Raw genomic sequence first — 21,799 nt, 5'->3', positions numbered from 1 at the left:
ATAAACGCGTCTGGTTAGCCTTCACCATCCCATCCTTGCCGCCAGTGTTGTAGAGCGATGGTAAGGAAGAGGCATGAGACCAGAGCGTATAACTAACAGGCTTTATTGCAAAGAATAAAGGGTTGTCGCGCCTGCTTGCTAACTTGCAGACCAGCGGGGCGACAACGGCTGGCTCTGCTCGACAGCCGGCTTATATAGCCGACTGTCAAACGGAGCCAACCAATGGGAGCTGCTGGTGCTCCCGCTCAAACAGCGGACCTGGTTGGGGACCCCAACCAGTTCCACAGACATAACAGGAGCCATTCTTGACACCTAAACACTGATGACCAATTGATCAGCAATCGGTGTGGTTGGAGAGTAGAGCAGCTTCCTGGGGTGCCTCTTCCTAGAAACCTAGAAGTCCGTCCCCCCACTTATTCACCCCATTCCTGGGCCTGGATGAACAGGGGTGTGTGTGTGAGTGTGTGTGTGTGTGTGTGTGTGAGAGAGAGAGAGAGAGAGAGAGAGAGAGAGAGAGAGAGAGAGAGAGAGAGAGAGAGAAGAAACAGAAATAGGAAGGTAGAGAAAGAGGGAAAACTCTGTGCTATTATTTTCAATTGTTCCATTATTTATCATGTATTAATATTTTACACTGTCCCTACATCTAGAGTGATTTTACTGCCTTTTTTTGCCCAGGGCTACCACATATTTTTTCAGGGATTTACATGCATTTAATGTCTAGTCCAGAGCATAAATATGTGTTTGTTTATTTTATACATCAGGTTGCATAAGTCCAGCTTAATATGCTCCTCCTAGTATGTGATGTTTTGTATTGAAGGGAATAGTAATAATAAATAAAGAAGCATGTGAGCCATTTCCTCCTTCCAGTGGCCCATGAAAATATATCTGTAGTATGTAGATAATAAGGTCAAAACAGGTGAACAATATTTTTACAGAAGTATAGATACGTTGAGGCTGGGTGTGACAAGGAATGGCTGAGAGGGGAGGGGCCAGGCAAGGCACCCTTTGATGTGAGTGACATTGAGTTGACCACGCCCACCCAGTCACAAGACCACCAAGCCACACCCACCCAGTCACATGACCACCAAGCTATGCCCACCAAATAAGCCACACCCACAGAACCAGTAGTGTGTGTGTGTGTGTGTGTGTGTGTGTGTGTGTGTGTGTATTTACCTCTCTTTGCCGAACAAGAAATGATTCGATCAAATTCCTCTGGTCATTTTCATCAAGGTCTTGGGAATATTCCATCAAGATTGTCTGTATGAAATCATGGATCTCACTTTGATTCTTTTTCATTAATATAGGAGTGAGCAAAAGGAACCACAACTTGGGAAACATATTGTATAGCTGAAAGAATGATAGAGGAAAACACATATTACGGAATACTTAGAATTTCTCAGGTGGACATCTTAAACATGTTAATGTTCCCCAAGTCTACAAAAAAAAGGAATACCCAGACTTCCGGTTTGGGCTTCTTCAGCATCGGACCGAAATCGTGATCATCCGCGGTTTTGATCCGTGCTCACTGCTGGAGCACCTCGAGCTGCCCGGATTCAGGGCTGAAGCCACCCCATAGGGGTGGTGAAGAAGGGGGAGCCATCAGCGGGGTTGAGGAGAGCTGCATCTCTCCTCCTCGGCTGCCATTACTTCCTTTCCAAAAGGCGGTTGCAGCAGTTGTCAGAAATGGCCATCTCAAAGAAGAACCCGACCAGACAAGATTGTGCAGGAGGAAGTTTAAAGAAGAAAGTTTGACTGACTGGGTTGAATGGAGAACATCTATTTAAGGTACCTGGAACCTGATTTTTAAAGACTAATACTACTCCTAAAAAAGATTTTAAACTGCGAAAGAGAAAGGGAAAGAAAACAGAACTGGCTTTTTTTCCTCTAACAGTATCAACAGTTTTCACTGACTTGGAACATAAAGAAGAGATTTGAATAAAAAATTGATACTAATCCACTTTGACATTAATAGGCTATTTCTAGCTGAAATAAAGTGTCAAAGGGATAAAGATTCTTGGATAATTTAAAAACTTTCTTTTAAAAAAAAGAAAGAAAGCAGCAGAGGGAAAAAGGAAAAAAGAGGGTGGAATCTGGAAAATGGAGGAGGCCACCTGGAACTTAAAAAAAATTGATAGTGGAATTTTAACAAGGCTTGCAAAAGATACATTGTAGCTGAAACTTTGTTACAAGAGAACAAAGCCCCTGGAAAGAGAAAGTGAGAAAAGAAGGAAGAAACAGTTTTGGATTATTGGATGATTCCTGGAACTTTGGATAGAGGATCCTAATGAAATAAAATAAAATCTATTGGGGGTTGTTTAAATTTTTTTAAAATGGCATCACTCCTTGAAGAGTTAAAAATGAGACTTAAAGAACAAAAAGAAGAAGAACAAGATGGAAGAGGATCTTTTGGCTTCATATTTCAATTTTTAGAAATGGAGATCTTGAACTATGAAAAACAACAAGAAATGCTGGCAGAACAAGAAGAGCGGGACAACGACGAAGCCATCTTCAATGACCAAGTAATTTTAAGTGGGGTAAAAAAGGGAAAGGGGGGAAAGGGAGTTAAAAACTTAAGTACTGAAGCAACAACCAAAAAAAAGAGTAATTTGAAAAGTAATCATAATATCGGGAAGAAGCAAAAGGGAGGATCACAGAGGAAGAATCAGATAGAAAAGGGAATAAAAAGGGGAGAGAGAAGAAGAGAGGGAAGAGGGAAAGGAAAAGAAGCTACAAAAGACAGAAACAAGATATAGAGGTACAGGAAAAATGTACAAGAATTAAAGGTATAAACCTGTTTAAAAGACACAGAGACAATGGTTAAAATTTAACTTAAGGAGAGGATTCTGCAAAGATGCATGGGATAGCATTGTTCTATAATATGTTTAAATGATTAAAGTGATTTTAGAAAAAATTTCTATTGATGTGTAATGGAATATTTGTTTGTAAAGAGAATAAATCTCTCAATGATTTAAAAAGAACGTTTAAAAAAATGAAAAGAAACATGGAAGATTTTTATCAGTTGATAAGGTGAACCTGAATAATAATAATAACTTTATTGACTACTGTTAATAACTATTGTTTGGTTTTTTATTTAAAGACAGTAATAAATAAAACATGAAATATAGATGATTAAAGTTAAAGACAACTGATATTACTAGGAAATGTTTGTTAAAACAAATAGAAATGTAAAAGATTGTTATTAATATTAATGGCAGAGCTGTACTTTAATAGAATAATTATTAATTTACTATTGTTATACATATATACACAGATATATGTACATATATACCTTTTTCTTTTAAGAATTTAGTGTGTATTTTAAGGGAGTGTACCAAGCAGAATTCGGTTGAAAATAGGTATGTGTTATAAATAGAGGTTAGAAAATGAACGTTATAACTGTAAGGATGTAACTTAAATTTTTAAATAAGATTTGAAAAAAGATACAAAGTTGTTGCACTCCAGTCTCGTAATTACAGGGGGAAATTTGTTTTATGAGAAAAGATAATATGAAATTGTAAACAGGGCAGACAAAAGTATAAAAACATTCATTAGAAAGATTTTAAAAATTAGAAAAAGATATGTAATTAAATTAAGAAAGAAATGAGTTAATTTAAAATAAGGCTATCGGAAGTAAAGAAAGGGAAAAGCTATTGAAAAAAATGTGAAAATAGTTATAAAATATGGATTAGAATGTATAAGATAAATATGTATTGAGTTTATGTCTGTATGGAGAAGTGATAACCTGGGGCCACGCTGTTCTCAAAAAAAGATATTTTATTTGTATTTGTATGTTCTGTGAAAACTTAAATAAAACTTTTATTAAAAAAAAGAACACCCAATAATAAGCAAGATCACATAACTGAATGAGCTTTGGATAGTCAATATTGCCAATTCACTAAGCCCCAAATTCTATGGCCTAAACCTCCACACTCTTTTGGAAGAGGGTGTGCTTATTTTCTACTATATTATTGAATGAGTTCCTGTGGTCACATTTTATTGATTTCCAAACAAGCAATGTGTTCTCCACTCCTCTACTCGTTGCAGAATACCTTATGCCACCAGACTCGAAATTCTAGATCTAGAAAATCTAGAACTATGTCACCTTCGGTCCAATCTAAGTATAGTATATTAAATCATACATTGCAATGTCCTACCTGTCAATGAATATTTCAGCTTCAACCATAACAACACAAGAGCAAACAATAGATACAAATTCAAGGTTAATTGCACAAAACTTGATTGCAAGAAATACGACTTCAGCAACAGAGTGGTCAGTGTCTGGAATACTCTACCTGACTGTGATTTCTTCCCCAAACCCCAAATACTTTAACCTTAGACTGTCTACTATTGACCTCACCCCTTTTCTAAGAGGTCTGTAGTGGGTGTTCATAAGCGCATCAATTTGCCTACCGTCCCTGTCCTATTGTTTCTTTTATTTTTCTTATATGTATCCATGTATTCATAGCTGTGTTTTTACTTATACCTATTATCTTGTAAGTAATTGACAAAACTAAATAAAAATAAATAAAAAGTCCTAGTCAAGGGAGCAGATTAGTACATGCATAAAGTACTGTATAAAGAAAAGGAAAGATGGAAAGATATTTGCAATGAAGGCTCTTGCTTTTCACAAATCTTTGCAAGGAAGGGAGAGGAAATCATGAAATTTATGATGTTAAAAAGGATTTTCCAGACTTGCATGAAACTACATGAGGTTAGGATTGAAATTCCAATATCATCATCTTGCTATAGATACACAGGAGAAGCAACATGCTTTTGCTTCTCAATAAAGCTTGAGAATCAATCAATCAATCAGAATAGAGCTAGAAGAGATTTTGGAGGTCATCTAGTTCAACCCCCTGCTCAGGCAAGAGACTTTATGTTAGGAATGTAAGTGAATACACAGTACTGTATACAGACAGCTGTTTACTATTTAATTGTGGTTTACTATCCTGGTAAAGATGGCACAAGACACTTCAACAAGTCTATCACTGATAACCCGGTTGGATGGAACAAACTATGTTTCCTGGTCTATGAAGTGCAGTCTACTTCTGCGTAGAGAAGGTTTATGGAATGTAGTTCAAAATCTACTGGATGTAAATGCTTGGGATGATGCCAAGAAGCTAGTTGACTTTAAAAAGAACAATGAACGAGCTCTTTGTATAATTGGACTAACACTGACTGACCAGCAGCTAGTCCATATTCATGGAGAAGAGTCTGCTGCTAAGTGTTGGGAGAATTTGAAGAGGATTTATGTTCATGACAGTGTAGGTGCACACATACATCTTACACATAAACTGTTTAGAGTATGTCTTCTGAAAGGTGATATGTTAGCTCATTTGAATTTCATGAAAATAATTTTTCAAGAGCTACATGAAAAAAAACCTGATATTTTCAGAGCTGCATCAAGTTTACATCATTCTTTCCTCATTGGATGAAAGTTATGATGATTATGTATCTTCACTGGAAGTCCTGCCCAGAGATAAACTGACATTGACTGACATAACTGGAAGGTTGTTAGAAGAAGCCAGAAGATGACTGAATAGAGACCAACTGAGAAGGAACAACCAGAAGAAGAGGATTTATCTTCAACTGCCTATACTGTTAGGAAATGTTTTTCTTGTGGGGCTAGGGGGCATATAGCTAGATTCTGTAAGAAGGGAAAACAGAATACTGATAATCACCAGAAGGCCAAGAAGAATGTTAGTTTAGCTATGTCTAGCAATTCAACTGTAAACCATGATTTGTGGGTTGTTGATAGTGGAGCATCATAATGCATTACTAAAGATAGAGAAAGGTTTGTAAAGTTGTCTATGAGTAAACAACATGTATCATTGGCAAATGGATGGAAGATTAAGGCATCAGGTGAAGGTACTGCATATTGTTCTTGTATAAATGAACATTTAACTATGTTATATGTACCTAAAACTGAAATTTAATTTGCTATCAGTAAGGGCTTTAATTAATATTGGTTATATAGTAACCTTTAGGGGAGATAACTTTATAATAGAGAAAGAGGGTAAAAGTGTTACTGCTAATCTAGAGAATGATTTATATGTGATACATGATGACAAGTTGAAGATGGCTAACTCAGTTTATAACAATGTTAAGCCACATGATGAATGTATACATTTATTACATAGATGTCTGGGGCACATAAATTTCAAATTGCTCAAACAAACCGTTAAATTGTCAGAGGGAGTAAAATGGAAACCCTGTAGCAAGTATTTAAACTGTAATGCTTGTAGCCAGGAGAAAAGTAAGGTTACTCCAGCAAACAGACTTAATGGGTTTAAGACTAAAGAACCTTTAGAGGTTGTGTTTGCTGATATAATTGGTCCTAAGAAACCAAGTTTAGGAGGTGCCTGCTATATTTTGAGTATTATGGACCATTATTCATGATACGGTTTGTACTATCTTATGAAAAATAAAACAGAAACATTCCAACATTTCTTTAATTGGCTAAGGTTTGCTGGGAAAAAAATGAAAAGTAAAGTAATTACATTAGTTACTGATAATGAGACTGAGTTTGTTAACAAAAGATTCCAAACAATGTTGAAATTGGCTTGTTTTGAGCACCTTACAGACCACAATATAACTCATTTGTAGAACTAAGAAGGCAAACATTACAAGCCATGGCTCACACTATGTTATCTGACTCAGGTTTACCTGAAACACTGTGGGGTGAAGCCATAATGTGTAGTAATCATGTTTTAAACAATGTAGTAAATACAACAACTGGAGAATTGCCATTCACTCATTGGCATGGCAGAAAGCCAAATTTAAGTTACCTACACACATTTGGAGCTCCAGCATGGGTGAATATTCCCTCACAAGTAAGAATGAAAGGGCAACATAGAGCTAAGAAGTTATTTTTTGTGGGTTATGAGGCCAACCGTAGATCATTTAGTTCTGGGATCAAGGCATAGCTCATGTTTATTGTAGTGCTAGTGCAAAATTTCTTGAGCACGTTGGGTGGGATAGACTGGAACAGGAATCCAGAAATGATATCATTATTCACACCCAAATAGTCCCTAAAGATAAAATCAGTAAACCACAAATAGCCATTAAAGAGGAAGAACAGGAAGAAATAGGGGAACAGGAGCAGGTGGCACAGGTGAGTCCACCAGTAAGCCCTGTATTACCAAGATGTTCAACATGAGTAACATGACCACCTGATAGATATCAGGCTAGTGTTGTATGCCAAGTGAATACAGTTCCAAGTAATTATAGTGAACTAAAACTGTATCCTGCTAAGGATCAGGCTTCTTGGCAGAAAGCAATGGATAAGGAACTGGAATCATTAAAAAAAAACTGGAGGTATATGAAAATGTTAAGTTACCACCAGGTAAACATGACATAGCATGTAAATGGGTTTATAAACTAAAGACAGGTTAGATGGGACTGTTACCCCTAAAGCCAGGTTAATAGCACAAGGATTCAATCAGACAGCAAATAACTACAATGAGATGTTTGCACCTTGTCTGAATTAGTGTGGGCAGCTAAGGAGAAATACATTATAAATCATTTGGATGTAGAGACAGCATATCTGCATGCACCATTGCAACATATATATTTAAAGAAACCTTTAGGTCTCAAAAATGATAATACAACTGATTTCTGGAGATTGAAAAAGAGTCTTTATGGTTTGAAGCAATCAGAATATGAGTGGAACCAGTGTATAGTTAAAGAATTAACTAAAATAGGTTTTGTAGCTGGCATGGCTGATCCATGTTTGTTTAAAAGATGAAGTAATGGTGTAACTTCATTGTTGTTATTATTTACTGATGACATAGCATTAATCACCAAAACTGAACAAGAAGCTACTAAAATAATCTCACTGTTAGAGAAGAAATTTAAAATAAAACAATTAGGAGAAGTCAAACAATATCTTGGTTTAAAGATAGATAGAACTAGGGGAGGATACAAGATCTCACAGGCAGATAAAATTAACCAATTACTATTTTTTAAAAAAATGGAACTTTGTAAACTGGCTAAAACACTGATGAGCCAGGAGTTTAGCCGTAGTGATGTTCAAAGTCCTATTTGATAAGAACATTTATCAGTCCTTTACTGGTAGTTTATCTTATCTCAGTAATTGGTCAAGGCCAGATATTGCATACTGTATTAATCAATTAGTGATATTTAATGCTGAGCCAACTGAAAGGCACTAGCAAGCTGCTAAATGTGTGTTAAGATATCTAAAACAAACAATGCATTATGCATTGTATTTGGAGCCTAAAGATGAACTGAATTTAACTGCATATGCTGATGCAAGTTTTGCTACAGACATAAATACACGAAAATCTACATTGGGTACTGTAGTATTATTGGGAAAAGCATTGATTGGATGGAGGTCTATTAGACAGAAACATCTAAATTTGCCAACAATGGAGGCTGAATTCTCATGTTTATCTTTATTATGAACAGATTTAGTTTTGTATAAGCAACTACTAATTGACATGGGAATTGATGTAACAGATTCTATTGTTGTTTACGAAGATAACCAATCAACAATACAGATGGCTTCAAACATTTCTGTTAAGACAAGAACAAAACATAGAGATTTAAGATATTTAAATGTGAGACAATGTATGTAAAGTAAAATGATTAAGCTGGAATACCATATGTCAGAAAATAACATAGCAGATCATTTTACAAAAGCCCAAGGCTCTGTAAAGCATAAAGCTTACTGTGAGGATTATGGACTTAGAATGTATGGTTGTATATATTGTTCTACCCAAAGGGGAGAATGTTAGGAATGTAAGTCACCTAACAGCTATTTGGGTTGGAAATATATAAACCAGGATAGACATTTTAATACTGTCTCTTTAAGAATGCAAAAAATTGTAATTGGGTGTGGTTTCTCAAACAGCCATAGGATGGAGCCAGAAACCTATCTTAGTCTCAGAAGAAGTCTCAGTGAGTCTCTGTTTCCTTCTGTTGGAGAGTTTTTGCCGTTCCTCCTAATTGACTGATATTCCTGGATTTGATATAAGTCTGATACTGAACTGTTTTTGACACTGGACTTTGTTATTGGATTATCCCTGCACTGATCTTTTCTGTGAATGACTTTGGACTGCTTATTTTGAACTTTGCTTAAACCTTTATGGAAAGTAAAAACCTACATTTACTGTAGAGTGTATCTGTGTGCTGTGTGTGTATTATTCAAACACTACTCTCAATACGTCTCCCTGTATGTGCTCATTTTCCTAATGGGGAATTACCTCAACACTTTATACCATTTCAGAAAAGTGGCTGTCATCTTAAAAACCTCCTGTAATGAAGCACTTACAACTTCTGAAGGCAAGCTGTTCCACTGGTCAATTGTTCTCACTGTTGGAAAGTTTCCCCTTAATTCCAGATTCCTTCGCTCCTTAATTAATTTCCATCCATCGTTTCTTGCCTTGCCTTCAGATGCTTTGGAAAATAAATTGACCCCCCTTTTCTTTGTGCCAACTGCTCAAATACTGCTATCATGTCACTCCCTATTACATTTTTTCTCTAGACTAGCCATAACCAATTCTTGCAACCGTCCTCCATATGTTTTTCTCTTCAGGTCTTTAATCCTGTTAGTTGCTCTTCTTTGTACTTTTTCCAAAGTCTCAGCAACTTTTTTTGTAATGTAATGACCAAAACTGAATGCAGTATTCCAGGTGTGGTCTTACTATGGTTTAAAAAGTGGTACTAATACTTCATTTGATTTTGATTCTGTGCCTCTGTTTATGCAACCAAGAATTGTATTCACTTTTTTGGCTGCTGCCACACACTGCTGGCTCATATTTAAGTGATTATCTACTAGGACTCCAAGATCCCTCTCACAGTTACCATTTCTGAGTCAGGTTTCACCTAATCTTACTTGTACCTTTGGTTTTTTCTGCCTAGGTGTAAAACTTTGCTTTTCTCCACATTAAATTTTATGTTACAACCCACTGTTCAATTGTGTCAAGATCTTTTTGGATCCTTAACTTGTCCTTTGGGGTGTTGGCTACTCCTGCCAGCTTAGTGTCACCTACAAATTTGATGAATCCCCTTTCTATTCCCTCATCTAAGTCATTGTGCTGTCTGTTTTTCATAACATTTTTTAAAATTTTAAAAAATAGATTACCCATATAGCAGGGCTTCCTGAAAGCCGAAAATTTTCACTGTTGTTCTTCAGTAGTCGCTGAAATTGGTTATCTTTATATTCATAGCGTTTCCCAAATAGGATAAAAACTATGATGTTGGAAACAGCAGCAGTAAGAATTGTTGTGATATCAAAGGGTTTTCCTAGGAAAAAACAATAGATCAAAAAGAAAAACCACGATTAAATATGTGTTTTACTGCATTTATACTCAAAATCAGCATAAAGGGAGCATTTATTATAGAAGGCCATAACTAGAGCTGATGACATTGGAACTATTTAGATTAAAAATATGCAAAAGTATTTAAAGGGTAATTCATTGTCCCAGAGGAAAAATTGCAGTATCTTATCATACATCAATAATGATTTCTTTGAACTCTTTGAGAATAAAATACTTGGTAAAGTTATTGTGATGCTTCCTCATTAAATGGTTGCAGTTTTAAAAATCAAACAGCTACTGAGCTTCATAAAATGAAGGAAAGAAAAGGAGATATGTTATATGGGAGGAAATTATAATAGATCTCAATAAAAATGCTTATGGTTGTATGTAACCAATAATTACCAAAAGGCAGGACAGAATGAATAAAATGACACTGCAGCCACTTCCCAATCTCAAATTTGAAAACAGAACAGCCAAAATACTATTTACTCAGAATGTTAGAAGGGAAAGACTAGAATTTAAACCCTGGAAGGCAAATACCTATATAGACTTTTATTCATATGTAATGCTTCAAAAACTAGATATTGCATTTTGATGATCTCATGCCTTCCTTTATTGCAACACTGAGTTTATAGATATGTAGGTATGCTACACAAATGGAAACTCATTTGGCAATTAGACAAAGAACTTTTAGTTTTCTCGGTTATTTTTATATCACATATCCCTCTTATTTCTTTTTCCTGAAGACAATTTTATCCATATCATTTCTGGGTTGCAAAAATGCAAATGATGAGAACTTTGTATATCCTTCTGCAATCCCATAATTATCCAGGTCTTTGCAACCCAGATGCAGTGTGCTAGGCACATTTGACATTGTAGGGCTTTAACAACTAATATTTTGGAAAATAAGAGATTCCTTCTATGTTAGTTACCTGTGAAGTGTGCTGCTGAGTAGGTGCACCACCTGCATCTTGATCTTTATGACTATGCCAAAAATAAGGGTGGTGGTGGTGGTTTGTTTACATACTGATAATTCAAAGATAATACTTCTGCTGGAGAACATGGGTAAATATGTTTTCTCTAGATCACTTAATAAATTTAGATTATATCTTTCTGTTCTTTGAAAAACTGCCATTTGGTTATATTTGACCCAAAGCAGAAAGGAGAATTAACTCCAATTTTCCTGCTCAGATGAAGGACTTGCAACCTGCTGTAAATAAAGGATCTAGAGGAGTCTGTACAGAAGAGTAAATGTTATTTATGAAAGATTGTTGTATTATACTGAATTAACTATTCAGGTCCTCTGGAACCATTTTGCCATCCATAAGTCACATTTCTGTAAATATACTTAGCAAAAACTGGACAATTTTTAGGGAGAAAACAATTATGCTCCAGTAGAGATTAAGAGGAAATCCAAACCCACCTGCATAAGTCTCAATTGTTTTTATTAAGATACTGCACTCTTCTGTGATTTTGTCTTCGATGATCCTTTTGCCCATTCCGTACATCCGTAAAGTGGATTATAAACCGTCGCATCACTTTCCAGTTCTCACCATGAGCAAAAACAAGACCTGAAAAGAAAAGGGGCTAGATTGTGAAATATAATTTTAAAATTCTTTTCAGCTTATTCTTGTTTCACGGCTTCAATAAGCCATGCTCCATCAATTTAATCAAGTATTTCATACTCTCTGTCCAAAAACTTGCAGTAAATATTAGGATTTCATTAATAATTCTGTTTGTATTAATGGTAGTTATCTTGGTGCCTTTCCCAATAGTACTCTTCTTAGTATCCAGTTTGTAAATGTTTAAATTAATTGTTCCTTGTTCAAGCCACACACTTCCAACACTGCACTGTACCATGGTGGTACAGTGGTTAGAGTACAGTACTGCAGGCTACTTCTGCTGACTGCCGGTTGCCTGAAATCTGGCAGTTCAAATCTCCTAAAATATCAGGACTTTTCCCCCTTTTGTTAAATTGGGTGTGTATATGGCCAGCATGTGACACATCTGGCCTGCAGGCTGGGAGATTGATTGCCCTGACATAGAATAATAAATATATAGATTTGTAATGGCTTCTATATTTGTAATGGCTTCTGTAGTGGCAGGGTATTTCTGTGCAGTGCATCATATAAATGTTATGATGGAATGCTCCATGAGTGATGGAAAAAATGTATATTAAGGGAGAGGCACTGGCAAAACATTACAAAAAGAAAAGGTTTTTATCTCCAGTTCCCTTCATTGGCACTGAGGGTTTTAAGTTACAGTGGCACAAGAAAGATTTCAGGACTTCCAGTAGCACTACTGTTGAAGACGGACTGAAGACCATGATCGTGTGCAGCTTCGATCCGTGCTTATCATGTTGGATGATCCTTACGGGACCAGATCCATCTGACTTTGGAGGGGTGGGGAAAGAGGGAGAGACTGCCAACTGGGTTGAGGGGAGCCACAGCTCCCCTCCCTGGCTAGATATACTCCCCTGGAAGACAGGGAGAAGCAGCAGTTTTAATGGCTGCCCTGAAGATGGGAAGCTGACGGGACAGCTGGAGCAGTGAAGTGGTGAGCGGTGTGTAACCAGATAAAAGAACTTGAACCTTTTTTTATAACTCCAAGAAGTAGAAAGAAAGAGCCCTTGCTTAAGAATATGACAGTGGGCTTATGGTTTTGAGCTTCCCCGAAGACAGATCACTGACCGTGATTGTGCATGGCTTTGGTCCGTGCTTTGGCATCAGAGAGCCCTGATTGTCTAGATTTGGTAGGGGTGGCAGAGGAAGGGGAGACCATCAGCCAGGTTGAAGGGAGTTGCAAATCCCCTCCCCGGCTTGGCAATTGCTCCCCATAGAAGATGCCTGAAGCAGTGGTCTAAAATGGCCACCCTGAAGGGGAGGATTAAATTGGAATAAGATTGTGCAGGAGAGAGAGAAAGAAGCAAACAGCAGGCGGAATGGGATGATATAATTAAATAGAAAGTACCCTCTGGATTAACTTTTTAAAGAATTTTTAAGAAAGGATTTAAAGTGGTGAATTGAAAGAGTGCAAAAAAGGTGTGAATTGTCTTTGACAGCAATGGAGTTTTGGACTGAGAGAGGTAGAAGCTGGAGGAGGAATTATTTAATCAACTTGGATAAGTATATTTTGATTTTATATAGGCACTAATAAAGCTGAGCTATAGATTTTTAAAGAGAAAATTTATATCAATTGGATTTGACCTTTTTGGAAGATTGTGATTTAAAAAGCTCTGAATAATTGGGAAGGAAAAGAAAGGAGGAGGTGTGGATTTGTTAGAACAAAGAGTGCCATCTGAGTTAAAGTTAACTTGTTTTTTTAAAGACTCTGTTTCTTAAAAATACAAGGAAAATTGATATAATAAAACCAGCACTTTGAAAAATTGAAACATTGAAGCAAAGAAAGATACATGAAGATTCTGCCCTTGGACTAATTGTTGATTCTGACATGGACTTGGCATCGGATTAGCTGAGGATTAAAACTTGAGAGGAAGAAAACAAAAGCGGACTGTTGAGAATTAATTTTAAAGATATTATTTGGACTAATTTGAAAACTGTAAAATGGCGATATCTCTTCAGGCATTAAAAATGGAACTTAGAAACATAAAAGAAACTTCACAAGACAGAGGTGAAACTTTGGGCTTTGTTTTCAAATTTTTTGAAGAGACAATTGCAGAGTATGAACAACAAAGACAAAGGACAGAAGAGGAGAGGAGCAAATCTTAGAAGGGGCCATTTTTAACTATCATTGAGAACAAAGGAAATTGGAAAGAAAGAGAAAAAGAGTTGGAAATATATACCAGAGGTTTGGGAAATTGAATAAAGAGGGATACATCTGAAAAATTAATAAAGGAGAAAAGAATCAGCAGAAATTTGAAGGGCAGAAGGGGGTTATAAATAGAGAGGGGGTTAAAAACTGGAGTGAAATAAAAAAGGGAGAAATGTTAGGGGAAAGAAGGGAAAAGAAACAGGATTTGGGAACAAAGAAATATGTGGTTTTTTTAAAAAATGGGGGAAACTGTTTAACTAGACACAGAGATAATGATATTTGGAAAGGATCTTCTGCAAGGTGCTGAGGAATAATATAAATAAATTTGTAGTTGTGAAGTAGGGACATATAGATTGATAAAATGGAAAATGGAATTGTTATTTTTTGGTAATGCTCTTTTCCTTTATTATAAGAGATAAATGCAATAAATATATGGAATATATTTATTGAATATATTGACATTTTTTTAGGATTGGAATGCTTATTTTTTCTTTTTGTTTAAATATGAATGGAATACTTAATAGAATATGTGCATTAAATATATTGAAATAAATGAAATGATATAGGAGGAGAGCTGAAATGGTTAACTTCAAGGTTTCAGATTAAATGAGTAGATTATATGTCCTTTTGTTTTTTTTGTTTTTTGAATTTGCAGATTAAACTTTATGGAACTTAAAGGGGAAACCATGCAGAATCTGATTTACATATGTGATGTAGTTTTAAATGGGATTATTAATTTTTAATGTAATAAGTATGAAATGAAATGTTAACATTTAATGGGATTTAAAAGGGGAAATAATTAATGAATATGTGTTATGTAAATGTAAATAACATAGTTGAGTTGACAATATATAAACTACAAATACTGTTTGTAGCTTTAAGGAAAAATACTGTAATGTATTATGTTCACTGGAATGCATTATTCACTGGATGCAATACTGTTGAAGATCATTACAACATATTCTTACTTGAAGTCAAAAGAGTCATCAAACTATATGTACCAACAACAACTCCCAAAACAAAACAAAAAACAGATTACCCATAACAATAAAAAAACCTTCAATCCAAAAAGAGATCACTCTGGCAGAAAAACAAAACCGATACAAAAATTTATGCCACCAGATAAAGACTGAATGCACCAGGTATCACATTAAACAAGAGGAAACCCTTCTACGCACCAATTCCACCCGCACTTTTTATAATTTTGTAAACAACAAACTAAAAGACTCAAGGTCCATCCCACCCCTAATAGGACCTCATGGTAAAGACTGCAACAATGACACCATTAAAGCCAACATCTTTAACACATTCTTTGGCTCAGTATTTGTAAACAGCAATGGATCATGCCCAGTATTTCCTAGCCGAACCACAGATAACTACAATGATCTAATACATATCGATTTTACAGAAGATAATGTTGAAAAAGCACTTCGCAATCTAAAACCATCTCTATCTATTGGACTGGATGGAATATGTGCCTACTTCTTAAAAAAGCTATCCACTGCCATAGCTAAACCTCTAAGCATAATCTTTGAAAAATCTTTCAGGACCAGTTCCTTACCTAACCTATGGTCACAAGCCACGGTCATCCCCATCTTCAAAAAGGGAGACCCCAGCCTAGTTGAAAATTACATACCAATCTCCTTATGCTGTGTCACCTGTAAAGTCATGGAATCAATTATTAACCAATCCATCATCCTCCACTTAGAGACAAAGAACCTACTCTCCAATAAACAATTTGGTTTCAGAAAAAAACTATCCTGTAATCTGCAACTCTTACACTGCAAAAACATATGGACGACACAACTCAATCAGGGCAAAGCAATAGACGCAATCTACATAGACTTCTGTAAAGCCTTTGATTCAGTGGTACATGACAAACTACTCCTAAAAATAAAATCCTATGGTATCTCTGGACAACTGCATAACTGGATAGAAGCATTCCTGTCAAACAGACAACAAATGGTCAAAATTGGGAGCGTCCTATCAAATTCTGTACCTGTCAATAGTGGTGTCCCCCAAGGCAGTGTTCTAGGACCATCTCTCTTCATACTCTACATAAATAACCTCTGTGATCATATTAAGAGCAACTGCGTTCTTTTTGATGATGATGTAAAGCTGTTCAATACCACAGACAATACTGCTACCCTTCAAAAAGATCTTGACTATGTATCAGAATGGTCAAACAAATGGCAACTTCAAATCTCAACAAATAAATGCTCTGTCTTACATATTGGCAAAAAAATCAGAAAATAAAATACAAGCTGAATAGTCAAGATCTTGTTGATGATCCAAGCTCTGTAAAGGACCTTGGAATACTCACTTCTAATGATCTAAGTGCTAGAGCCCACTGCAACTACATAGCCAAAAAGGCATTAAGAGTTGTTAACCTAATCCTACGTAGCTTTTTCTCTGGTAATATCACACTACTAACTAGAGCATACAAAACATTTGCTAGACCAATACTTGAATACAGCTCATCAGTCTGGAACCCACATCACGTATCTGATATTAGCACAATTGAGAAAGTCCAGAAATATTTCACAAGAAGAGTTCTCCACTCCTCTACTCGTTGTAGAATACCTTATGCCACCAGACTTGAAATTCTAGAACTAGAAAACCTTGAATTACGCCGTCTTTGGTCTGATTTAAGCATGGTATATAAAATCATACATTGCAATGTCCTACCTGTCAATGAATACTTCAGCTTCAACCATAACAACACAAGAGCACACAATAGATACAAACTCAAGGTTAACCGCACTAAGCTTGATTGCAGGAAATACGACTTCAGCAACAGAGTGATCAATGTCTGGAATACTCTACCTGACTCTGTAGTTTCTTCCCCAAACCCCCAAAACTTTAACCTTAGACTGTTACTATTGACCTCACCCCTTTCCTAAGAGGTCTCTAGGGGGCGTGCATAAGTGCACCAATGTGCCTACCGTCCCTGTCCTATTGTTTCTTTTATTTTTATTTTATTTTTATTATATGTACCCATTTCATGTATTCAAAACTATGTATTAACATATACTTATTATCTTGTAAACAATTGACAAATCAAATAAATAAAATAAATAAATAAATAAATAAATGTTGTGTTCTGGTTGGTTAATTATGCTACAAGTTGCCATAAGAGGGAGCTATAGATCATGGTTTAATTCTCTTTCTTTTTCTCTTTTTCACTGATGATCTCTCTTGAGATACTGACTGACTACGGACCAATACTGACTAACCCTGTTTACTTTGATATTATGTTGATATCAAAGGTTATTTGTTGTATTATGGTTTGATATTTGTTTGCTGTAAAAGACATGGAACCGGTAAGAAGACTTTATAACTGGATATTTCTGGACTGTTAAAAATGTGTATGACATGGACTGTTTATTGGACTGTGCTATTTCTTCAAATAAACATTAATACAACTTGTTCAACTCTGTGTGGCTGTATATTTCTTCATAACTGTTCTCATAAACCATTTTCCGTGTGCATATCCTTTTTATACAAGGGTTACTCTGCACATATCCTAACATTGGTTATGGGCACAGTGAGATATTGAGAACCAGTGTGAATATACAGTTTCATATTCAGACAGCTAATTGTGGTTTATTGTTACAATGGCACAAGAACAGTCAACCAGTCTATCCCTGATAACCCGGTTGGATGGAACAAACTATGTTTCCTGGTCTATGAAGTGTAGCCTACTTCTGTGTAAAGAAGGATTATGGACTGTAGTGAATAATCCATGGGATGTAATAACTTTGGTTTCATCAAATGATGAAAGTAATACATTACAGTATTTTTCCTTAAAGCTACAAACATATATATTCTAAAATATGCAATTGGTTATCTAAATGATATTAGAAAAACAGAGAATATGGCAAACTGGGGGAAAATATGGTATTATGATTAAAAAGGGTGAATTATATAAACTCTAGAGGTTAAAATTGGCTAAAGGGAAGCAAAAGGGGAAATTTAATCTTCTGTTTTTCTTTTCTTTGTTTGGTGTACACAGGAAATAGAAAATGTAATTGATTATATAAAGGATATGAGGAAATAGAAAATATGATAAATTAGAAGGGATTATATTGAAATGTAAAGTATTTATAATAAGAGTGTCATATCATGATTAAAAGTAGGAAAATTAAAATTTATTAAAATTACATAGGTAAATTTTGGCTAAGTGGAAATAAAGAAGAAATATGAAATGGTTATATAAATATTTCTGGAATAAATATAAGATATATTGTAGATTAGGGGATATACCACATGGATCCTAAATATATTAGTTTTATTTTATTTTTACTCTTTTTTGGTTGTTTATTATATATTGGTCTTGAGAAAGTTAATGAAGATAAAAATTTATAATGTAAAATGAAATAGGTGGTAAGCTGAAAATGGAAATAATAGGGGATAAAGAACTGAAAGTATATATGAAGATGAAATAACTTTGATATTGAATTAATGAATTGAAATATGTAATGAAAAATTATTTAAAGATTATGGAATGGATAATGACTTAATGTGATATTGGATAAGAAAGTTGAAAATGTAATTATGATTATGTATAAATGTTGTAGTCTGGAATCATGTTGCTCATGTGAAGAGATGTGTAAAAAATAAAAAAACTTTTATTAAAAAAAAAAGAAAGATTTCAGTTGGATTTTCATCCTGTTTGGGCTTGCAAAAGCTGCCTGACTCATCTGAGGCTTTGCTGGTGAAAAGCTAGGGGAATATTTCCTTGTGATACTGATCATAAAGGATTGTTGACAATGATACAGAATGAAATAACTCACAAAATCCTTTCATTGCTTCTTCAAAAAAGTGGGGTGGTAGGTCTCCCTGCAAATGCATCAGCCTGGTTCTCTACAGCAGAAAAAATATGTATCTGAGGATACAGATACTGAAAAATGCATACAAAATGCCAGGACCTTCTACACCCTAAATCTGCAAACTAAACAGAACCAAACCTGTTGTGGATTTGTTTTTATTGGAAGGCTGCCCTGTATTTTTATTCTCTAGCTTCCCCTCGTAATGACTAGATGTAGTCAAACTTGTTAAAGAAAGATTTTATCTGGGTCACTCTCTGGATTGGATTTCCACAAGCTTCCTAGACCTTTTGTGTTACTACCTATGAAAATGCTTCTATGGCAGTGATTGCATATTGAATGCCAGCTACAATCCAAAATGAAACAACTCACCAAAACCCTTTGCAACATCCTCAAAAAAGGGGATAGAGGCTCTCTCTGCAAATGCATCTCCCTGGTTCACTAAAGCCTCTACAACCGTCTCATAGCCAGTCAGTACCACCATCTCCTGGAATCCCAATTTGATGCGAAAAATGGGACCATATTCTTTTGACCACTGGAATTCAGCAGAAAGGAAACAAGATACCATTTTGATCAATAATTATACTTAAATATGTAGAAGATTGTTAGAAGAAACTATGAGTCAAAATTCAAGGGTGGAGATGATGGTATTTCCTTTTTTTCTTCAATTGAAAATTGTGATAGTATAGTCTTCTTTACAATTTTTAATTTCCATACAATCTAATTTAATATAAATTAAAAATTATTATGTAATAAAAGATTCTCACACACTAGACATTATATGTCAAACAGGAAAATAGATTCATTTGTGCAGGACATACTATGAAGATGTAACCTGCACAAGGGATACAGGTGCCTTGACCATGTATTAGTAAAATATATAGTAGAATTTCATAAAAAAGAACCTGATAATATATCTCTCCCGCCGTCTCTCTCTACACATGTACACATTCACACTAACTTAATTTAACATCAGCATACTAGCACATTTTTCCTCCATTGTACAACCACTCAAATGCTTGCATGAACAATTCCACAAACAAATTTCACTCCATGCTTTCTTCAGGCAGAATAATTATTATTACTGCATTATTATTATTTCAGGGAATTTTGATAAGCCAATGAGCTCCACTTTCCAAAATCTTTTTGAATAAGGTCTTTTTGTTTATTGTTAGAAGGTTTCCCACCCTCCATGCCTTTAAAATAACTCAACCTTCACATATGCACACAAACCACATTCTACATAAGCAACATTAAATGTCATTTTCAGACATGTGGAGGTTTGTCATTTAAGTTTCCACTTTAAAAAAAATTAATTTACGATTTATTTGAAACATTTCAATTAACAAGGATTCCCTTCTGAGAAATAAACCTGAAACAAAAACTTACATTAATTTTTATAATTTGCACAACAAAGAAACTTCTGATTGGTAACGAAAAACTGATTGGAAAATCATCTGCCCAATTACATCATGAAAAATTAGACTTCCAATATTATGTAAGCATAATGATTGAAAAGAGCGTTGTATAAAAGTAAAACATTTGCAAGGAGGGAAATGTCAGGATGGGCATAGATAAGATACATCCACAGCACTTTTCCAACTAATACTTGGTTTGTTCATTAGCTGAACACTGAAACTTTCTTTCTTTCTTTCTTTCTTTCTTTCTTTCTTTCTTTCTTTCTTTCTTTCTTTCTTTCTTTTTCTTTTAAGCACTTCCGCAAAATCCCAGTTTCTAAAAGAAAGTTTTTTTCCGTGCTTTTGGTAGGCTGGGCTTATGGCCAATTATTAACAATACATTTAAAACAGGGAGAAAAGGAGAAATAAGGCATATTAAAGGGAAAAAAACCTATTTTAGTAAGCTAGTGCTACACTGCTACAAAACACATATTGCAAGTATTAGAAAGTCTATTCTATGTGGCTCTCACCCCAGCCCAGACTTACCTGAACAAAATTCCAAGTTTTCATCCCATCCCAACAAGTTGTTGCAAAAAATATTCATGTTTATTAATCATCAGGCTTTACCTCTATCATTGTTTTTAAAGGCTTCTTCAGATCCATCATATGTAGATTTCCCAAGAGGGGTATGGTCCTGGGCCCCGGAGGGAGATTGCGGGAGTTGTTATTCCAGGAACTGCCTTTTTTCAAAAGGAACATAGTTGCAAGAATAAATAGTAGTAATGTCAAAATTGCTCCAGTCCAATCCATTTCCTTTTAGTAAGCACTTTTAAGCAAAAATTATAAGGAATTTTGTAGGCTGAAATGACTCCAGTATATTTTAAAGCAACTGATCAGAACATTCTAAGGTCATTTTTGACTCTGATGTCTATTTACTACCGTGTACTTTGATCAATCCTTGCATAAGTGCTATGACAACTTGGCAAACCAGTTTCACATCTTTGTGCTGCACAGACAAAAATCCACCTATTAAGACAGATGCATAGAAATAATCTCTAGGAGGAATTGTGAAATCTTTATGCCTGTAAAAATATCAAGCAGAACCTTCAGGAATAAATATTTTACTATAAATATGACTGAAAAACAAATACATAGATACATAAATAAATGGAATCAAAATAATTACTATGAAATGAATAGCTGTTCAGCTCAATGTTTCCCCATGAGTAACAGAATTGAAGGGATCTTGGAGGACTTTTGGTCCAAACCCCTGCTTAGGAGACCCTATACCATTCTGGGCAAATGGTTGTCCAATCTCTTCTTTTTTTCAATTTTTTTATTGTTTTTTAAGACAAACATAGACAAACAAAACATAAAAACATCAAGCCATCTTCCATATATATACATATAGTGTGTCGGTTGGTTTACAAATTGTTTTGTGCTTCCATTTCGTAGTCTTCAATTACAATTACATTGTATATATTCTCATATTTTCAATCAAATATTAAATACATTAATATCA

General features: G+C 35.1%; 1 protein-coding gene and 1 pseudogene across 2 annotated transcripts in view; both read right to left on the bottom strand.

The window, feature by feature from the left end:
• LOC148127885 (cytochrome P450 2K6-like) overlaps nt 1–10,239 on the bottom strand; it is a 41,819-nt gene extending 31,580 nt beyond the window's left edge. The window contains exons 1-2 of the mRNA XM_087919369.1: nt 10,106–10,239; nt 1,174–1,347 (exon numbers count right to left, since the gene is read on the bottom strand). Of these exons, the coding sequence (XP_087775495.1) occupies nt 1,174–1,338 (165 nt within the window). The 5' untranslated portion in view covers nt 1,339–1,347; nt 10,106–10,239. The remainder of the gene's footprint in view (nt 1–1,173; nt 1,348–10,105) is intronic.
• On the bottom strand, nt 10,082–21,257 carry LOC113444223 (cytochrome P450 2K4-like; annotated as a pseudogene). The gene is made up of 4 exons (XR_015741243.1): nt 20,905–21,257; nt 19,253–19,415; nt 11,704–11,851; nt 10,082–10,266 (listed from the first exon to the last, which is right to left on the bottom strand). The product of XR_015741243.1 is annotated as a cytochrome P450 2K4-like (transcript).
• Nucleotides 21,258–21,799: the final 542 nt, after the last annotated feature.

The sequence above is a fragment of the Pseudonaja textilis genome, chromosome 1 (genome assembly GCF_049901715.1).
Source record: "Pseudonaja textilis isolate UNSWEBS1 chromosome 1, rPseTex1.2, whole genome shotgun sequence".
NCBI lineage: Eukaryota > Metazoa > Chordata > Lepidosauria > Squamata > Elapidae > Pseudonaja > Pseudonaja textilis.
This window is presented reverse-complemented; position numbering and strand designations above follow the sequence as displayed.